Genomic DNA, 16,154 nt, shown 5'->3' on the forward strand with positions numbered 1-16,154 from the left:
AAACAACAACATATTTTTGTATTTAAGATTTTGAAATTTAACACTCATTTTAAAAAAAAAAAAATTCTCCTTTTTTTTTAATTCTTAAATTTCATAGCATGTCGAAATCTGTCAACTTTCAAGGGGCTTCAGAGATCAGGCTCGATGGGAAAAGCCACAGCGATGATGAGGGAGTTGGCATCCAATTTACATTTTCTTTTACGGGAAAAAAATTAATTATTCAAATTTACTTGTCGCTTTCAGGGGTGGGGGTTGGCGGCCTCATAAATGCCTTAGGCGCCGCAACCGACAAGTTGTCATTATTATTTGATTAATTAATGATTAATTAGATAATTAGATTAGCTAATACGTAGATAAATGGAATACTTACCATCCCATATTTCATGATACGAATTATGCCCCAGCTCCAATCCTAAATACTACTACTACTATAAAATTTATTGAAAGTTTAATTACTAAAAAGTTTTCTAAAATTTTATCTCAAATATAGGATCTTGAATTTCTTTGCCTCTCTCGTATAATTTTTTCTTTGGGGATATTGTTGGAAGGTGCCAAAAAAGAGAGAGGTTATTTTAGAAAAAGTGACCCACATTTTTTAATTAATAATAACAAATAACAAACCCAACTAATTTTTCAATCCCTTAATTTACTTTTACATTCAGATGGAGTTATTTTTTAAAAAAAAATAGTTGTTATTTTGTATTATTCTTTTTGATAATATAGTTATTTTGTATTCGATCTTCAAGTATAAAATGTGGAAAAGTTTTATTAAAAAAACCCACGAGTTTTAGTTTTTGCCATTTTTGATTTGGCTGAGTTTTTTTAATATGCATGATTAGATGAGGGAGACTTTTAAAGCTTCTTTATAGACCCACCTACCCACGGACATGGCGATCGCTCTGCATGGAATGGCTAGTGGTCCATTCATTTATTAGCCAACACATCTCCACAAACTTCTAAAAATAAATAAATAATATGATTATATTTTTTCTAATAAAAAAATTGATAGAATTATCAATGACAGTTACATATTACTTCTCTCATCTTATTTATAAGGTAGAGAGAGAAGTTTTTTTTTGTCTTATTTATAAGTCATTTTGTTAAATTTTTAATACTATTTTGTACTTCATCTATTATAGTGTAGGTAGTTATCTCTTTTGAAAAATATATATATTAAATATAAGTAAAATTAAAAAATTGTTATACTTTAATAAAAAGTTAATACATTTTAAAGTTTTTCTTATGTGTAGCGGATAAAAATTTACTTGTAAATAATTGATTTGAGTTCTTGAGATGAACTTTTTTTTCCTTTTAAAAAAATCCTTTTGCACAAAAGGACACAATTTTTGTCATGCATGTGGGAAAGTTTGGCCCATAAAACGTATACATTAATACAAAACACGTAACGGCCACAATGCTTTACGCTTTATAAAAAGGAAAACGACAAGAGAAGCCTTACGCTAACTCGCTAAATTAGCTTCTAAAGGGAGTCATGGTTTGGAGAATAGCTTTTAGAGAATAGCTTCTGGAGAGAATAGATTTTGAAAGAATAAATTTTCTGAAAAAGTAATTCTGATAAAGTGAAAGTGTTTGGATAATTGTTGTCAGAAGTGCTTTTTGATATGTAGAAATTACTAAAAAAGACATAAGTTTAAATGATAATTACATGTAAGATATATTTCATAATATATGTTTATTTGAAGTAATAAATTTGTTAATAATATATATTTTGACAACATAATAAATAAGACATAAATAATATAATTAATAAAAAATTAAAGTGTATATATATTAATAAAATAATTAAATATGTTTTTAGGAAAATGATTTACTTTGCCAAAAAAATATTATTATTTCTTAAAAATTTTAAAGATGAAATCCCTTTTTTTTCACAAAATTAAATAACCACACAAAAAAAATTCATATTAATTATCTTAATAATAGAGGTTGCAACGAAATATATTTGTCCAAATAGTTTTTTTTAACAACACCTTACCTTATCTGAAAAGAAAAAAGAAAATAAAAGGGACATGATTATTCTTGTATATAGTGAATAATTTGATCTCTTATGGAGTCACAAAGTCGAGCCATGTGAAACGAAGATTCTATTGATGAAGGTATTAAGACCTTGTCTGTATATTAACTCTTTAATTAGGTTTTACATTAATGACCGGAACAATAATTTTACATTGAAGATCACAATTAGGTCCTACATTAAAAACCGAAATAATAAATTTATTAATTTTTTTTGCCAACGTAATAAACAATGTATAAAAACATATATTAATTACTATATCCAGTTGTAAATGTAAGAGTTAGTTGACTAATTTGAGTAAATTAAAAAAATAAGTTAAGTTAGTTATTTGTAATAAACAGGTGTTGTCTTTCCTACAATATCCCTATTAATCAAGTTTATTGGTTATAACTTAAAAAACGATAGACAAATATGAAAAATAAAGTAGATTGAGGTTTTATATTTAGGACCAAATACAAATCAAATGAGGTCTTATATTAAAAACAAGATATGGTAATTGTTGATATGTGTATATATAATTATAAAATATAATATTATGTTTTTAGAAAACTAAATAATTATTTTCAACAAAAAAAAAAAAACCATACGTAGGGGGTGGGGGGAGAACCACTCAAAAAGCAAAAATTTTTAGTTTATTACAAAACTTTGGTTTTGATAGGCAAACCATGGTTTTATGATAAAACCATGGTTTTGAAAAAATTGATAGGTGTTTGGGTAATTTTTCCTAGACCATGGTTTGGGTAATCACCCAAACACCCCCTAAGTGGAATTGCATTTTTGTAATCTAATTAGTAATAATTAATTTAATTTTTTAATTTTTTTTACCAAATTAAATCAAATTCGGAGCACCTCGGTTTAGTTATTCTCTTTTATAAACTCTTTTTTTTCCAATGTAAAGAATGCTTCATAATCAAATAATCATGACTTCAAATTTTATAAATAAACAATTATTTGAGAAAATGTACTCCCATTTAACTCAAGTAATCAATATAAAATATAATATTAACAATGAATTGTACCTTTTAATAATTATAAATGATAATACTTCTCCGGTGCTTAATATAAGATCCATTTCACTAATTTGATTAGATTAAGGAAGTTAGGTGAATTAGTTAATGATAAGAAATGCGACATGTTTTTCCTAAAATACCATAATCATCTTTCTTAATACTTACTCTTCCTCTTCTACTTGATTATGGTTGAGGGAGTATCTATAGAGGTAATTTAGAGAAAATTGATAAATATGAGAAATAGGTCTTATATTTAGGACCAAAATCAACTTAATAATTAGGTCTTATATTAAGGACTAGAGGAGTAGTTTTTATTTAATTTTATACAACTTACATTAACAAAACTTCAAAAACTGTATCATTAAAAAACAGCCATGCAAAGTAATTTAATAGTAGTATTCAATTTATTTTATGTGCGTATTAAATTATATATGATCATATTACTCAATGAATAAAAAATAAAAATACTGCTCCAAGAGTTATATGCCGTCCCAGTACTGTTTATTATGGGAAAAAATTAATTTAATTTTATTCTATTCCTTGAAACGGACATTCGAAACGCAAATACAACAATCTTCTCTTCCCCACAACGAAAATAGAAAAGAAAAAGGAGAAATCAAATCCTGTCATCGTCATCTCATTCCAATTCCTCAACTTCCCCATTTTCCTTCACCGAAAATTCCATCCTCTCGATCTATCCGTGCTTCTTGCTTTTCCCGAACGAAGCACAACATAGATTCTGCAAATCTCGATCGGCCTGTGTCCACTGTTTTTTTCTCGAAACGGTTTTTGTGTTTTTGTCCCCTTCAGCAGATCACTATTCAAATATCGAAAGCCATTGTTCCGAAATGAGCAGTGGGGAGCTCCTTGGCGTCGAACCTCTCGAGCTCAAGTTCCCTTGTGAGTTATATTTTCTGCTGGATCTCATTTCTAGGGCTTTATTATAATATGTGCGTCTATTTTAATTGTGCGTTTTGTTCGTTTTCTTTAGTTGAGCTGAATAAGCAGATCTCATGTTCTCTTCTATTGTCGAACAAGACGGATAACTATGTTGCTTTCAAGGTAATCTCATGGATTCATTTTGGTATTTGCTATGGCTCATCCCAGAAATTGATTACTGTACTGTTGAGGACGGTTAAATTATAATTTTGGTTCCTCATGGAAGCTGGCAGAGGAATACGATCTGATGGATTAACCCTATATTGAGTATTGGCGAGATAACATTAGTGCTCTTTCGGTTATTCCGTAATGTCCACAGAACAAAATGGTTTCGTCACAGTTGGTTTTTTTTTTTTTTTTTTGTGATGAAACGCAGCCTCTTGCAAAATTTTTATGTTTGAGTCCATATTTGATCATTCTCAGGTGAAAACCACCAATCCGAAGAAGTATTGTGTTCGTCCCAACACTGGCATTGTCTTGCCACGATCTACATGTGATGTTATAGGTATCGATTCGAATCCTTTTAAATTTATTTTATGTGTTTGTGCTTCATCTGCTATAAGTATTGGTTGACATCTGGTCATTTTAAGTTACCATGCAAGCACAAAAAGAAGCCCCACCTGATATGCAATGCAAGGATAAGTTTCTTCTTCAAAGTGTAAAAGCGAATGATGGTGCTACCACGAAGGACATCACTGCAGAAATGGTATTGATTATACAACATGCTAGATGCTAATACTACTTCCATGGAGTTTTAATATATATATATATATATATATTTGTATACTTACATGACTTGTCATTGGGTTTGTGTAGTTTAGCAAGGAGGCAGGGAATGCAGTTGAAGAATGCAAATTGAGAGTGCTGTATGTTTCTCCACCTCAACCACCATCTCCCGTTCCAGAAGGTTCAGAGGAAGGGTCATCACCGAGAGGTTCTGTTTCAGAAAATGGAAATGTGAATGGTGCTGACTTCACAAATGTGAGTTCTTAACTTGTTAAGGGTTAGGTTTATCTCTCCACTGTGAAAGAATTAGAAGTAATGGATTATTTTTGTGTCCTGCAGGCAGCAAAAGCATTTACTGAACGATCTGATGCTCAAGAAAAATCTGCAGAGGTGAAGAAATGATTAGTTATTGGTGTTTGTTGGTTGTCTGGCAACCACTTTACTTGTCTGACGGTGGCATTAGTATATGAATTTCAAATTAGTTTTTTTCAGAGGGAAAAATACGAAACAAAGTTGAACTTTCTTGTTTGATGATCCTACTATTTTGTCAATTTGCGTTAGGTTCAATCTTCTTACTGCTTTGAGGGCTTTCTTTTTGGTGTTTCTAAATCAGTTGTTTAACATAGCTTCAGGATGTAGTCATCGTTTGTTTTCTAGTAATTGGGACACATCAACTTTTCTGAATTCCATTTATAATTGCAATGTGTTGTTACAGTATTTGTTTTCGTAAGTTTATTGCTAACCACTTTTTTTTGGTTCCCTCCAGAGTGATTCCTCTTGCTTATTTTCGTTTGTAATTTTGGCTGAAGTACCTAAGGGTCTAACGACTCCCTTTTTCACTTGATTAAAGCTGAAGGACAATTTAACGTTGTCAAGAGCTAAAATTGGGTGTTGTCTGACCTATCAATTGTGGGATTATGTTAAAAAAGGGGTGTCAGGCACTTAACTTTCCGAGCTTGTACTCTGTAGCAACTATATTTTTAGTGATAATTGCTTTTGTTGCAGGCAAAAGCCCTCATTTCAAGGTTGACTGAGGAAAAGAATAATGTAGTTCAACTAAATCACAAGCTTCGTCAGGAATTGGTGAGGATTTGACAAAATATACTTTGTTTTCTAAGATCTAACATCCAGTTATACATCTTTTTTTTTTTTTTTTGGGGGGGGGGGTGAAGGAATACTAACTTTTCATTATGAGTTCGCATAACTCTAAAATATTACCCTCACGTGACAGAATGACAGGGCCCGAAATGATTCAAAGAGATCAATAAGGATTGAACATAGTCCATAACTGAGCCTAGTTGTTAGATTTTACTGAGAAGCATTTGTTTCAAATTAAATTGGATTTGATCGTCTTGTTTCTAATTTTCTTTCTTCATTTTTTCCCCCTTCGACTTCTCCCTTCATTTTGGCTTGCTAAAGTCGCATTTTGATTTTGATCAAAAATAGGACACATTTTGACACAAATGTAGTTGTATGTGCCATCAAAGTGTTCTTTTTTGCCTTTTGCCATAGCTAAGCGAATCTAAATTATTAGATACTCATTCTTCCCATTTGTTTAGTAAGTTAATTTGATGAAAATACACTTGTTCACTCCCATTTGTTAGATATGCAGAACAATAAAAGGTATGTACTGTCTGTTGAAGAAACAGTCACAGAGGAACTCATTTTTAATATATAAATATAGAATAAATTGTGGATATCTAACAACAACTCATGCTCTCTTTTCTAAACATTAACATGCTGTGCATCCTTTGTAAGGGCCTAGGAATGTATTCTTTCTGCTCTTTGGATTATTGTTCAACCTTATTTTATGCCTATTCTGGAAGATGTCGTCTAAAGAAAAAATTACTTTGGACTGGAGATATAACTTACTTTGATGATTTTAGGAGTTGCTGAAGCAAGAAGGGAACAAAAATCGTGGTGGCGTCTCAATTCTGTTTGTCATCATAGTCGGCTTACTCGGCTTAATTATGGGGTATATCATGAAGAAGACATAAAACATCCCAATGCAATTGTTCACCATACCTTTGATCTTAGTCTCGTTATTGTTCCTGGCAATTGAAGAAATGACACAAGAAAAGGGAAACAGGAATTCAGCAAGCTGTGTTTCTTCTTTTCATTTCCCTTTTTTCCCCCTTTAAAATTTTTATTTTGGTCGATAACATGTTGCATGTAGAAAACATTAGGAAAACTGATGGGTCTGTGGTTGCTAGGAGGCCATATTATTGTGGACTGACTCTTACTTTTCATAACATGCATTCTTTTTTGTAATTTAAGAAATGTGTCTCGCTGTCTTGTGTTTTTTTGTGTGATAAATGATCTTTCTAGCCACTTCTGGAAGTGTCATCAATGACCACCCAAGCTCTGGTGATATGTCTCAACAATGACCACCAATTGTTGGACTAACGCCTTCTTTTTCCTTATTTTCTTGATTGCATCTTACGCATTTTCTCACTGGCTTCATTCTGCTAAGCATTTTCCAGCATGCCTTTTTATTTCAACTGCTCTCGACTTGTATCTCCTTGATCAACCATTATATGAGAGATGCTAAAATTAGGGTCAAAGATTGTATTTCTGTGAACCAAGATGAAAATCTCCGTCCTATCGAGATGGGACCGTTGTTGAACAGCCATAATAGTTTTATGCTTGTTTGTCGCTTTGTCCAGAGAAGCGACAATAGGATCTTGGAATCTGCGAGGCTAACGCTAAATATTGCCCAAACTCAATCATGCAAAACAGCCTGGAATTCGTATTCTTTTAAAAACGACGGGGCGGCGGAAAGTGAACATAGTCCAAAATCCACACATCATTCGGTGGTTAGGTGAGATGAATAAACATTAGGCGTATAGGCTGATTCCTCGAATAAAACAATCCTAGTAACTTTAAGTCTTGTATCATACGTAATGGACCGCGCACAATTCATCTCAAAAGGATTGCTCATCTGTTCTGATCCCAAGTATATCAAGCATCGAACTAAATGACATGAAGCCATCACTCAATTATCTTTTTTTTTTTTAATCATCTTATTAGAGATTATTCTGTTCAAGACACTTTTGGGTACTTAATATGGACACTTTTTTTAGTGAAGATTTAAATATTGGCTCATTACATTATTAGAGATTAGTCTCTTTTACTAGATCCAACTTCTATTGGTGACTCAATTTTTGTTAGTGACTCAATTATCTTTATGTAATCATGACTTTTGTCTGCTTTAATAGAAACTCCTTAGTTTGAGTTGTAACAGTTAAGCATGTATTCCACTACCCAGTTAAAAGATTTGTTAATCGCTCAAGACATTTGATGTTTAAATTCATGTAAATGTAGAAGATAATATTGAAAGATTATGTTTCGTTTGAAGATTGATCCAACTTAAATTTAAATTAGCCAAGATTTAATAGACTGATTTGTAAAAATGAAAAAGAAAAAGAAACTATCGGACGTATTATGAATCATATTCTGGTATAATCATTAGAGCTGTTTGATTTAATTAACACTTAACACCTTCTTAAGCATTTAAATATGAGGTTATGTGTTCGATCTTTCATAAATGTGTTGGATGCGTGAGTTCATTCTCTTAAGTAAACGATAACAATATATATTGCATAATCAATCATCGCAAGAGCTAAATTTAGTTGGGAGTTTTGTGATGCCACTACTAAAATAATTTGTAAAAAATGCAAAAATGGATAAACATGGAATGTAATTCGCATCATGTTTCCAAAGCTGTTTAGCTTAACTAATATTTAACACCTCTTTAAATCTTACTTAAACATGAAGTTATGAGTTTGATGAGTACATGAGTGTCTTCTATCGAATAAAAGATGAGAAACACCTCAATCACAGCGAGAGCCAAATTGAGGTGGGAGTTTTGTGGTACCACTAGAATAGCTAGCTGCAAAATAGACAAAGGAATGCTTTGAAATTCAGAAAGAGGGAAGTGGGGCGTGACGGTAAGGATTTCATTGCGAGGGAAAGAAGGACAAGTGCTGATGTGTGGTCCTTGGTTTTCGTGTTGGGCGCCAGAAAATGGTTCAATGGAGATGGAGGGAGACCCACCACTAGGGACGCACTAAACCGCGGTGGAGCACTCACAGTCACACTCACAGTCACTGACTCTCTCACAGCCGAAAGTGCCCTTCGGCGTCGCGTCTCTCAAATTAAATTCCCTCTTGTTTTTTTTCTATTACCGTCATGAGTTAACGAGGTATTTAGATAAAAACCAAATCATAATTTTAAAAATAATTTATAGTATAAAATATAAATATATGAATAAGTTTATATTGATTTGTAGAAATGTGTTTTTGGAAAGCATTTTTGTTAATAGCCAAACACTTTCTAAATCCAGTAGAAAGAACTAATTCTTCACGACACAATGAATGAATATTCCAATGTCTATAAAAAATGATGTCTATAATACCTTAAACATGATTCATTTAAATAAGAGGATAGCTATACCTAACAAAAAATAAAAATAGATTCCTCTTTGTTTGTTTTGAAGTTTCCAGCTAGCATTCTCAACACTTTATTTGAAACAGCAATTTGTGAAATCAAACTTAATATTCTCTCTGAGCTTAAATATTTTTTCAAATTATTAGCTGTGCCTGAATATTATTTTTAATTTATTAGATATAAATTTCACATTTTACGAAGTTTTAAAAGAAATCATTTATTTAATAGTACCATATACATCAGCTTATAAAAAAAGATGGATAGGACATTTATATTTTTATCAGGGATTTTATAAAAATGACTAATAATTATACTTAAAAACTTACTATGTTATAACTTAAATATAAAAATAAAATAAATTCAAGAAATTAGGAATTGAATTTTTTATTTAAAAATATTGAAAATTCAAAATTGTTATGCGGCTGGGCTTTTAAACCGGCTAGTTAGCAGATTTACAAATGGCAAGCTGAGGTGGACAATATGATGACGTGGCAGAAAGCCCGAATTTTGATAATGAAATGAAATGAGAAGAGAAGAGAAGGCAAGAGGGTTCAAGTCCCAAGAGGGTCAGGGATTGCTGGAAGTTCTGCAGTCTGGATACAGCTAGCTTCTACCCCAGACCACACGTGTTCTTACCTCTTCCACGTGTATACATTTGTCTAATTAATTACTACCTTCTATTCTTAATATAAAAATTAATTTATTTTTTAATCTGATCTTAACAATAAGATTTTCTTCATTTTATTTTTTATATTTATTTATTTATTATAGTAGTTGCATATATTAAACATTTAATCAAATAGTATTTTTAACCAATACACGATTAGTAAGAGTATTTTATAGAAGACAACACCTAATCATTATAATAATTAACTCAAAAAACTTTCCAAGCATGATTGTGTCTGTAACGTTGCATGATTCATATAAGAACTATTTTATGGTTTTATGATCTAAAATAACATCGTGTTTACTGGTGTTTTGGTATATTTGTTACTACATTTGCATTCATGGTGATGAATTGAGATTAGAAAGAGCTTTGATGTATGATAAATTCTTTTATCACGTGGTATGTCATCATTCGGTACACAGTAGATGACACTTTTTAGGGCCTCTTCTTCCATATTTTCCTTTGGTCAGGATTGTATTGGAGCTGTGGGACATATGACACCTTCCTAATGTCCTTCTTTTAAGAAGGGAAACCATAGTTTGGACCTTAACAACCCCCGTAATTCATGGTAAATAAACATTTTCAAAACGATAATTGCTTTAAAAGGCTAACCATGGTAGAAAGGACAAACCTAATCAAATAGAAATCTACCATAGTCAATCACAATCCAAATCTTTAACAGAGTAATAGCTACTGTTCTAGAATAGTAAAGATAGTTAATCAAATCAGAAAGGATCAACATTTGATTTTTCATGTATATATCAAATCCATCAGCAATACTCTGAAATCTCAAATACAATTAAGACCAATTGTAAATGGGTTAGGGCATTTGAAGTCCACCAAAATAACTACTACTACTGCCCATTATCAATTGCAATCAAAATAACAATCACATGTGTTCAAAAAGAGCTCCGCCCAATAGTACAAGTCTAGAATGCAGCGGAAAGGCTATGATAATGTTAACTAAAACAAAAAGGCCCTAAAGTTTGGCAATATACATCAGTCAAATCATGTATATAAAAAATAGAGGCTATACAGAGTGGAAAGGAAAACTCAAGCCTCGGACACCTTCTCCTTGGTACCAACACCTGAACCCTCGCCTGAAAAATGTTAAATAACCACGGGGTGAGTCAAATTGACCCAGTAACCACAATTCCAATTCAACAAGTATCCAGGGAGTGATTACAAGATAGCTAAGCGGGCAGAGTACAATTTCAAATAGCATATAAGTTAAACATCTTTACAGAAAACAATATATAATAATTCAAAAAGTAACTTGCATGCATAAAACTTCATCAACCATCCTTATAACCTCCTTGTAACCTCTGACAGAACCCATGGGCTATTCACACATAACAGGATTCGTCTCTTTTACAAGACTGCACCAAGCTCTCCAATAATGAGGTGTAACTCGGCCAAAAGTTACAGAGCTCATATCGGACCATGGGTTCCCTTTCCTTGGAATATAGAAAGGTGTCATGTCCCTTGGCTGACCCTTGACCCGGCCAAAGGAAGGGTGATACCGAGGGCCCTAAGAATGTTAATGCCAACCACTGGGCACCAAGTGGCGGCTATACCACGTGGTATAAATAATCAGACCTCCCACAACTACATTTCAGCACAACCAACACAGCTCAATCCAACCATCCAATTCCACACAATTTCATATCCATAAAGTATTCTCATATTCAATAATCAAATTTGTTCAACATCAACAAGATATTCATAAGATGAAATAATTCATGCTCACTTAACTAATAAATTTATCAAAACATAAATCTTGATATAGATATATAAATTACTTTTCATACAAAAACCACCATAACACATATTGAGAACATTTATAATATCAACACATGCTTATAATCACATCAACAAGCATACAAGGTAAATTAGAAAGTGGTTACCTCAAGTTCTTGACACAAGAACTAAAAGTAGGAGGATTCAAACCCAAGAGCCTAAACCAAGCTCACTCTACAATAATAAATTGATAAACATATATTAATATAAAAAGACTAATTAATATAGCATTAGAATAGTTTATTAACTAAATCCCCATAATTAGCTTGCTTAAAAAATCTTTAGAAAAATAATAATTCATCTATTCCTCCAAGTTACAATTCCTAATACTTCCCAACTCTATTTCTCTCATTCACATCATTAATAAGAATATTTCCTTCAAATCATCCAAAAATCTCCAAAAAGTGTTTACTTTAACTCTTAGAAAAATAATCATGTACCATCTATGCCTCCAATCATTATTACAATTCTATTCCCTTCTTCCACTAATCATTTCCCATTCATTAGAATCAATAACTTATAATATTTCCTCAATTTCCTCCAAACACCCAACTTCCACTAATTAAAGTCTCCCCAAGAATCATCAACATTACTATTTCAACAACAATCCTCAAAGTTTAAGCATTGGATCCTCAATATAACCTCAAATGAACTCAACTAAGAGATAAATTTCGAAATTGATATCATCATTAACACAAATCATAATTTCCCAACCAAACCCTAACTTATATTGTCTCAAATCAATCATCCAACTATAAATCTAAGTCATAAGGCTTCTATTCTAACCCCATCAGCTCCATTAATATCCTAATACTAAATTAGAAACCTTAAAAATTAAAAATCTAACAAGCCCTAATAAACTTTATTTTCTGCCATAAACTTACAGAAATAAAAAGAAAAAGCTAAATAAAAAATATAGGATGAAGATGACTTACCTAAATAGCTTATAGGTACCCAAGTAAAGCCCTTTTCTATTCCTCACACTCACTCACTCTCGCTCACTATTGCGCAGCGGCAGAGAAAGGACACGAACAGGGGAGGAGGAAAAGGGAGGTGGAAAAGGAAGTGGGCGTGCGCGACTCTTCAAATGAAACGGTGAGGCGGAGGAAAACACATTCAAATAGTGGGTCACGTGACCCACTATTTCACTCCAAATTCCCACCCTTTTTTTTTTGAGATTAAGGGTATGTTTGGCTCAATGAGAGGAAGGGGAGGGGAGGGATTTTAATGGAAGGAAGGGGAGGGGAGGGGAGGGGAGGGGAGTGGAAGGATTTTAATATTATCTTGTTTGGATTTATAAAAAAAGAGGGGAGGGGAGGGAAAAACATTTTAATATGGATAATTTTGCTCTTATTTTATTTAAGGTGTGGGCATAATGGTCACAACATGACAAAATATAGACATAATGGTTACAACATGACAAAATATGGGCATAATGGTCATAATATGACAAAATATTGCCCTTTCCCTCCAAATCCTCCCAATTTTGGAGGGGAGGTTAGGGAGGGGAGGGGAGGGGAAATTTTAAAAATTTTTCCCTCCCCTCCTAAAATTTGTGTGTTGCCAAACAAGGGAAAATGATTAAAACCCCTCCCCTTCCCTCCCCTTCCTCCCAAATCCCTCATACCAAACACACCCTAAGGGAAAGGGCACGGGATCAACCCTCCCTTTCCTTCAACCGAACAGTGGGTGGCCACGTGCCACCCACTGTTATAATATATTATATTATATAATAATAATAAAATATAATATCATACGTATATTTTATTTTTTTTATTGTTTTTTTTATATATATAATTTATATATTACTGAAATTATAATTTTCAAGTTATTCAATAAGATTTAATTCTAATAATATTAACTAATCTTATAACCATATAACTTAAATCCTATAATAAGATAAAGAAAAAATGGAATGTTACACCTAAGTTTTGTGTCTTTGGTCGAGTACATCTCAAGTATTGGTGAGTTAGGAGCAATCCAGTTATATGAATTGGTTCTTGCTGGATTGTATGGGTTAGCCGATAGCTCCAATCAGTAGTATAAAGTTGGATGGTGGTATAAAGGGGGCATATTGCATATTTGCATGCAAAATATGAACTATATTGTTGAACTAAGAATGAGTATGAAATAAATGTGATCTTGGTAAGAGACAATTACATAAAGATTGTGCATGATTATACTTGATTTGATTTTGTGTTTTGTGGTTTGTTTGTGTATGTTAGGATTCCAGTAGTTACTAAAACGTTAGATCTCATTCTTTCATATTAACAGTTTACATGTGAGAGATCAAATAGGAGTCAAGGGAAGGTACAACACAAGGGGGTAAGCCTTGAAGGGTTTATTGTAACCCCAAGCACAAGTTATTATATTTAATTGCCATGACTCTAAGATTTTGTTGCTTTGTCTTTCTAATATAAAATATATTTTTTAAAGAGAAACTCAAATTGGTATTCTAGATTATTATGAATTTATTGATGGGATGAGTTGAGCTAGTGCATCTCTTTTGAAATAAAGTCCCTAGGCCGTTGTGAGGTTTGATAGATTGAATGATAGGTCTATAGGTTGTTGAATGCAGTGTTACAGGGTGGCTTGACATCGAGACCAACCAAGTTAGTAAATCAAGCACTACTTGCAAAATGAATTTGGAGAGTCATCAATTTTGAAGAACCCTCTTTATTAGCTTCCTCTTTGAAATTGAAATGCATTGATATTCATTCTCCATCCATGATCAAACTTCCTTACAATTTTTTTGGATCTGAAAAAGTATTGTTGACCATGCTGACTTGATAGTTAGAAGATTAAAATGGAGGATAGGAAATGGTTTGCTTGTCTCCTTAAACCACCATTTATGATGGCCCATGCAGTAAGACCATTGAAACTATATGGATGATAAAATGGTTGTAGATTTATTGCATGTCTCTTCTCGTTGGAACTCAGTGACTCCGAATTCTCAAATGATCAATCACATTGATAGTCAGGATATTGCCAAGCAAATTATGAATTTACCTATCTTCTATTTGAATCTATCTGATAAATTAATTTGGAATGGTAATTCCTTGGGTGAATACACCTAATCTTATAAGCTCAGTCCCTTCTGATTTTTGGCGCCTTTTGTGGAAGATACATTTGCCATATAAGCAATTTCTTTTCATTTGAAAATTTTTAAATCAAGCATTACCAACCTCTGATGTCTTGATGATCCGTCATCTCAAAAGTTTCACTTTGTGCCAATTTGGTTGTGATGAAAAAGAGTCATTGGAACACTTATATATCGCTTGTCCTTATACTAAAGCTTTTTGGTATGGCTACTTTGCAATTCAAATTGAGCTTAATAGCTTTGAAAGATTTTAAGAATCGGATCACTTCAACCTTGCTTGCTTTACAAAAAGAATGTTATTCCCATTTAGTTGGTGGTGTCATTTGCTTATTGAATACAATTTGGTGGAAAAGAAATAGGTTTTTACATTACAGTAAAAAGGATTCCCCTTTATGTGTGATTCAAGAGGTACCACACATAAGCTCATTGTAACATCCTGAATTTTATCGGGTTTTAATAGCCTCTTTTTGGTTGATTTTGAGGATAGATTAGTGATTTAATGTTGATCTTGGTGTTCGGGTTGGAATTAAGATATGTTGGAGGAATAGGTGAATAGACCCCTCTCAGAGTATGTTCGCAACTTCGCCGCGGAGAACCCGGAGTTCCAGGGGGAGTGTCTTTTCGGGAAGGTTTGGCCGCAGCGAAATCAGAGTGACGCCGCGACTGATTTCGCCGCGGCGAAGTTGTTCAGGTGAGCGAGGTTTCCCTCTTGGGAAGGTCTCGCTGCGGCGAAGTTAGAGGTATGTCGCGGTGAAGGTTTTCTGGGCGAGCGAGAGTTTCCTCTCTAGAAGCTTTCGCCACGGCGAAGAGTGGAGTTCATCGCGGCAAAGTCAGGTTTTCATGCGAGTAATCCCTCTCGGGATTAGTTCGCCGTGGTGAAGTTATGGGTTCGCCACGGCGAAAGGGGTCGAACCTATATAGTCGCTGGAGGGGTCAGATGTGCGAAAATTAGAAAATCTGAAGGAAGAGAGAGAGGCTTTACGAGGGTTTCGAATTTTTGGCTTGGAGGGGGCATTTCTAAGGATCCATTACCTTAAGTAAGTGATTTTAACCTCTAATCTACTTTCTTTCTTGGAATTTCTGAGGATTTAGGGTAAAACCTTAGAGTTTTCTAGGTTGTTATGAAATTGAGGTTTTTAACCGATTGTTTTGAGTTTAATTGATTGCTTTGGGTTAGTCTAAGTATTTAATCGGTGTAGTTCTCTTGGATTTGAAGAACTTTAAGTTTTTGAAGTTAGGGTTTATGGAAATGGGAGGTTTGTGATTGAGGATGATAATGTGAAGATTGATTTTGAGTTTTGTGATTTGGGTTATGTTAAGGAGGGTTAAATTGGATGTTTAATCGGTTTAGAATGTTGTTAAGACTTCTATTGTTCAAATGGGATGTTTGGGTGTTGGATTCCTATAGTGGGTCCTTGAGGTTATGAA

The 16,154-nt window shown here is 33.1% G+C and overlaps 1 protein-coding gene across 1 annotated transcript; it reads left to right on the forward strand.

Moving 5' to 3' along the window:
• Nucleotides 1–3,654: 3,654 nt before the first annotated feature.
• LOC114741634 (vesicle-associated protein 1-2-like) lies at nt 3,655–7,026 on the forward strand. Its single transcript, XM_028929893.1, has 9 exons — nt 3,655–3,790; nt 3,871–3,945; nt 4,037–4,107; nt 4,408–4,489; nt 4,575–4,690; nt 4,801–4,965; nt 5,050–5,100; nt 5,716–5,793; nt 6,597–7,026. Exons 2-9 carry the CDS (start codon nt 3,894–3,896, stop codon nt 6,705–6,707), a joined length of 726 nt encoding a protein of 241 aa, XP_028785726.1. The 5' UTR covers nt 3,655–3,790; nt 3,871–3,893; the 3' UTR covers nt 6,708–7,026.
• The last annotated feature ends 9,128 nt before the right edge of the window (nt 7,027–16,154 follow it).

Source organism: Neltuma alba, unplaced genomic scaffold, assembly GCF_004799145.2.
Source record: "Neltuma alba isolate B1F8T4 unplaced genomic scaffold, ASM479914v2 tig00003454_pilon, whole genome shotgun sequence".
NCBI classification, from domain to species: Eukaryota; Viridiplantae; Streptophyta; class Magnoliopsida; order Fabales; family Fabaceae; genus Neltuma; species Neltuma alba.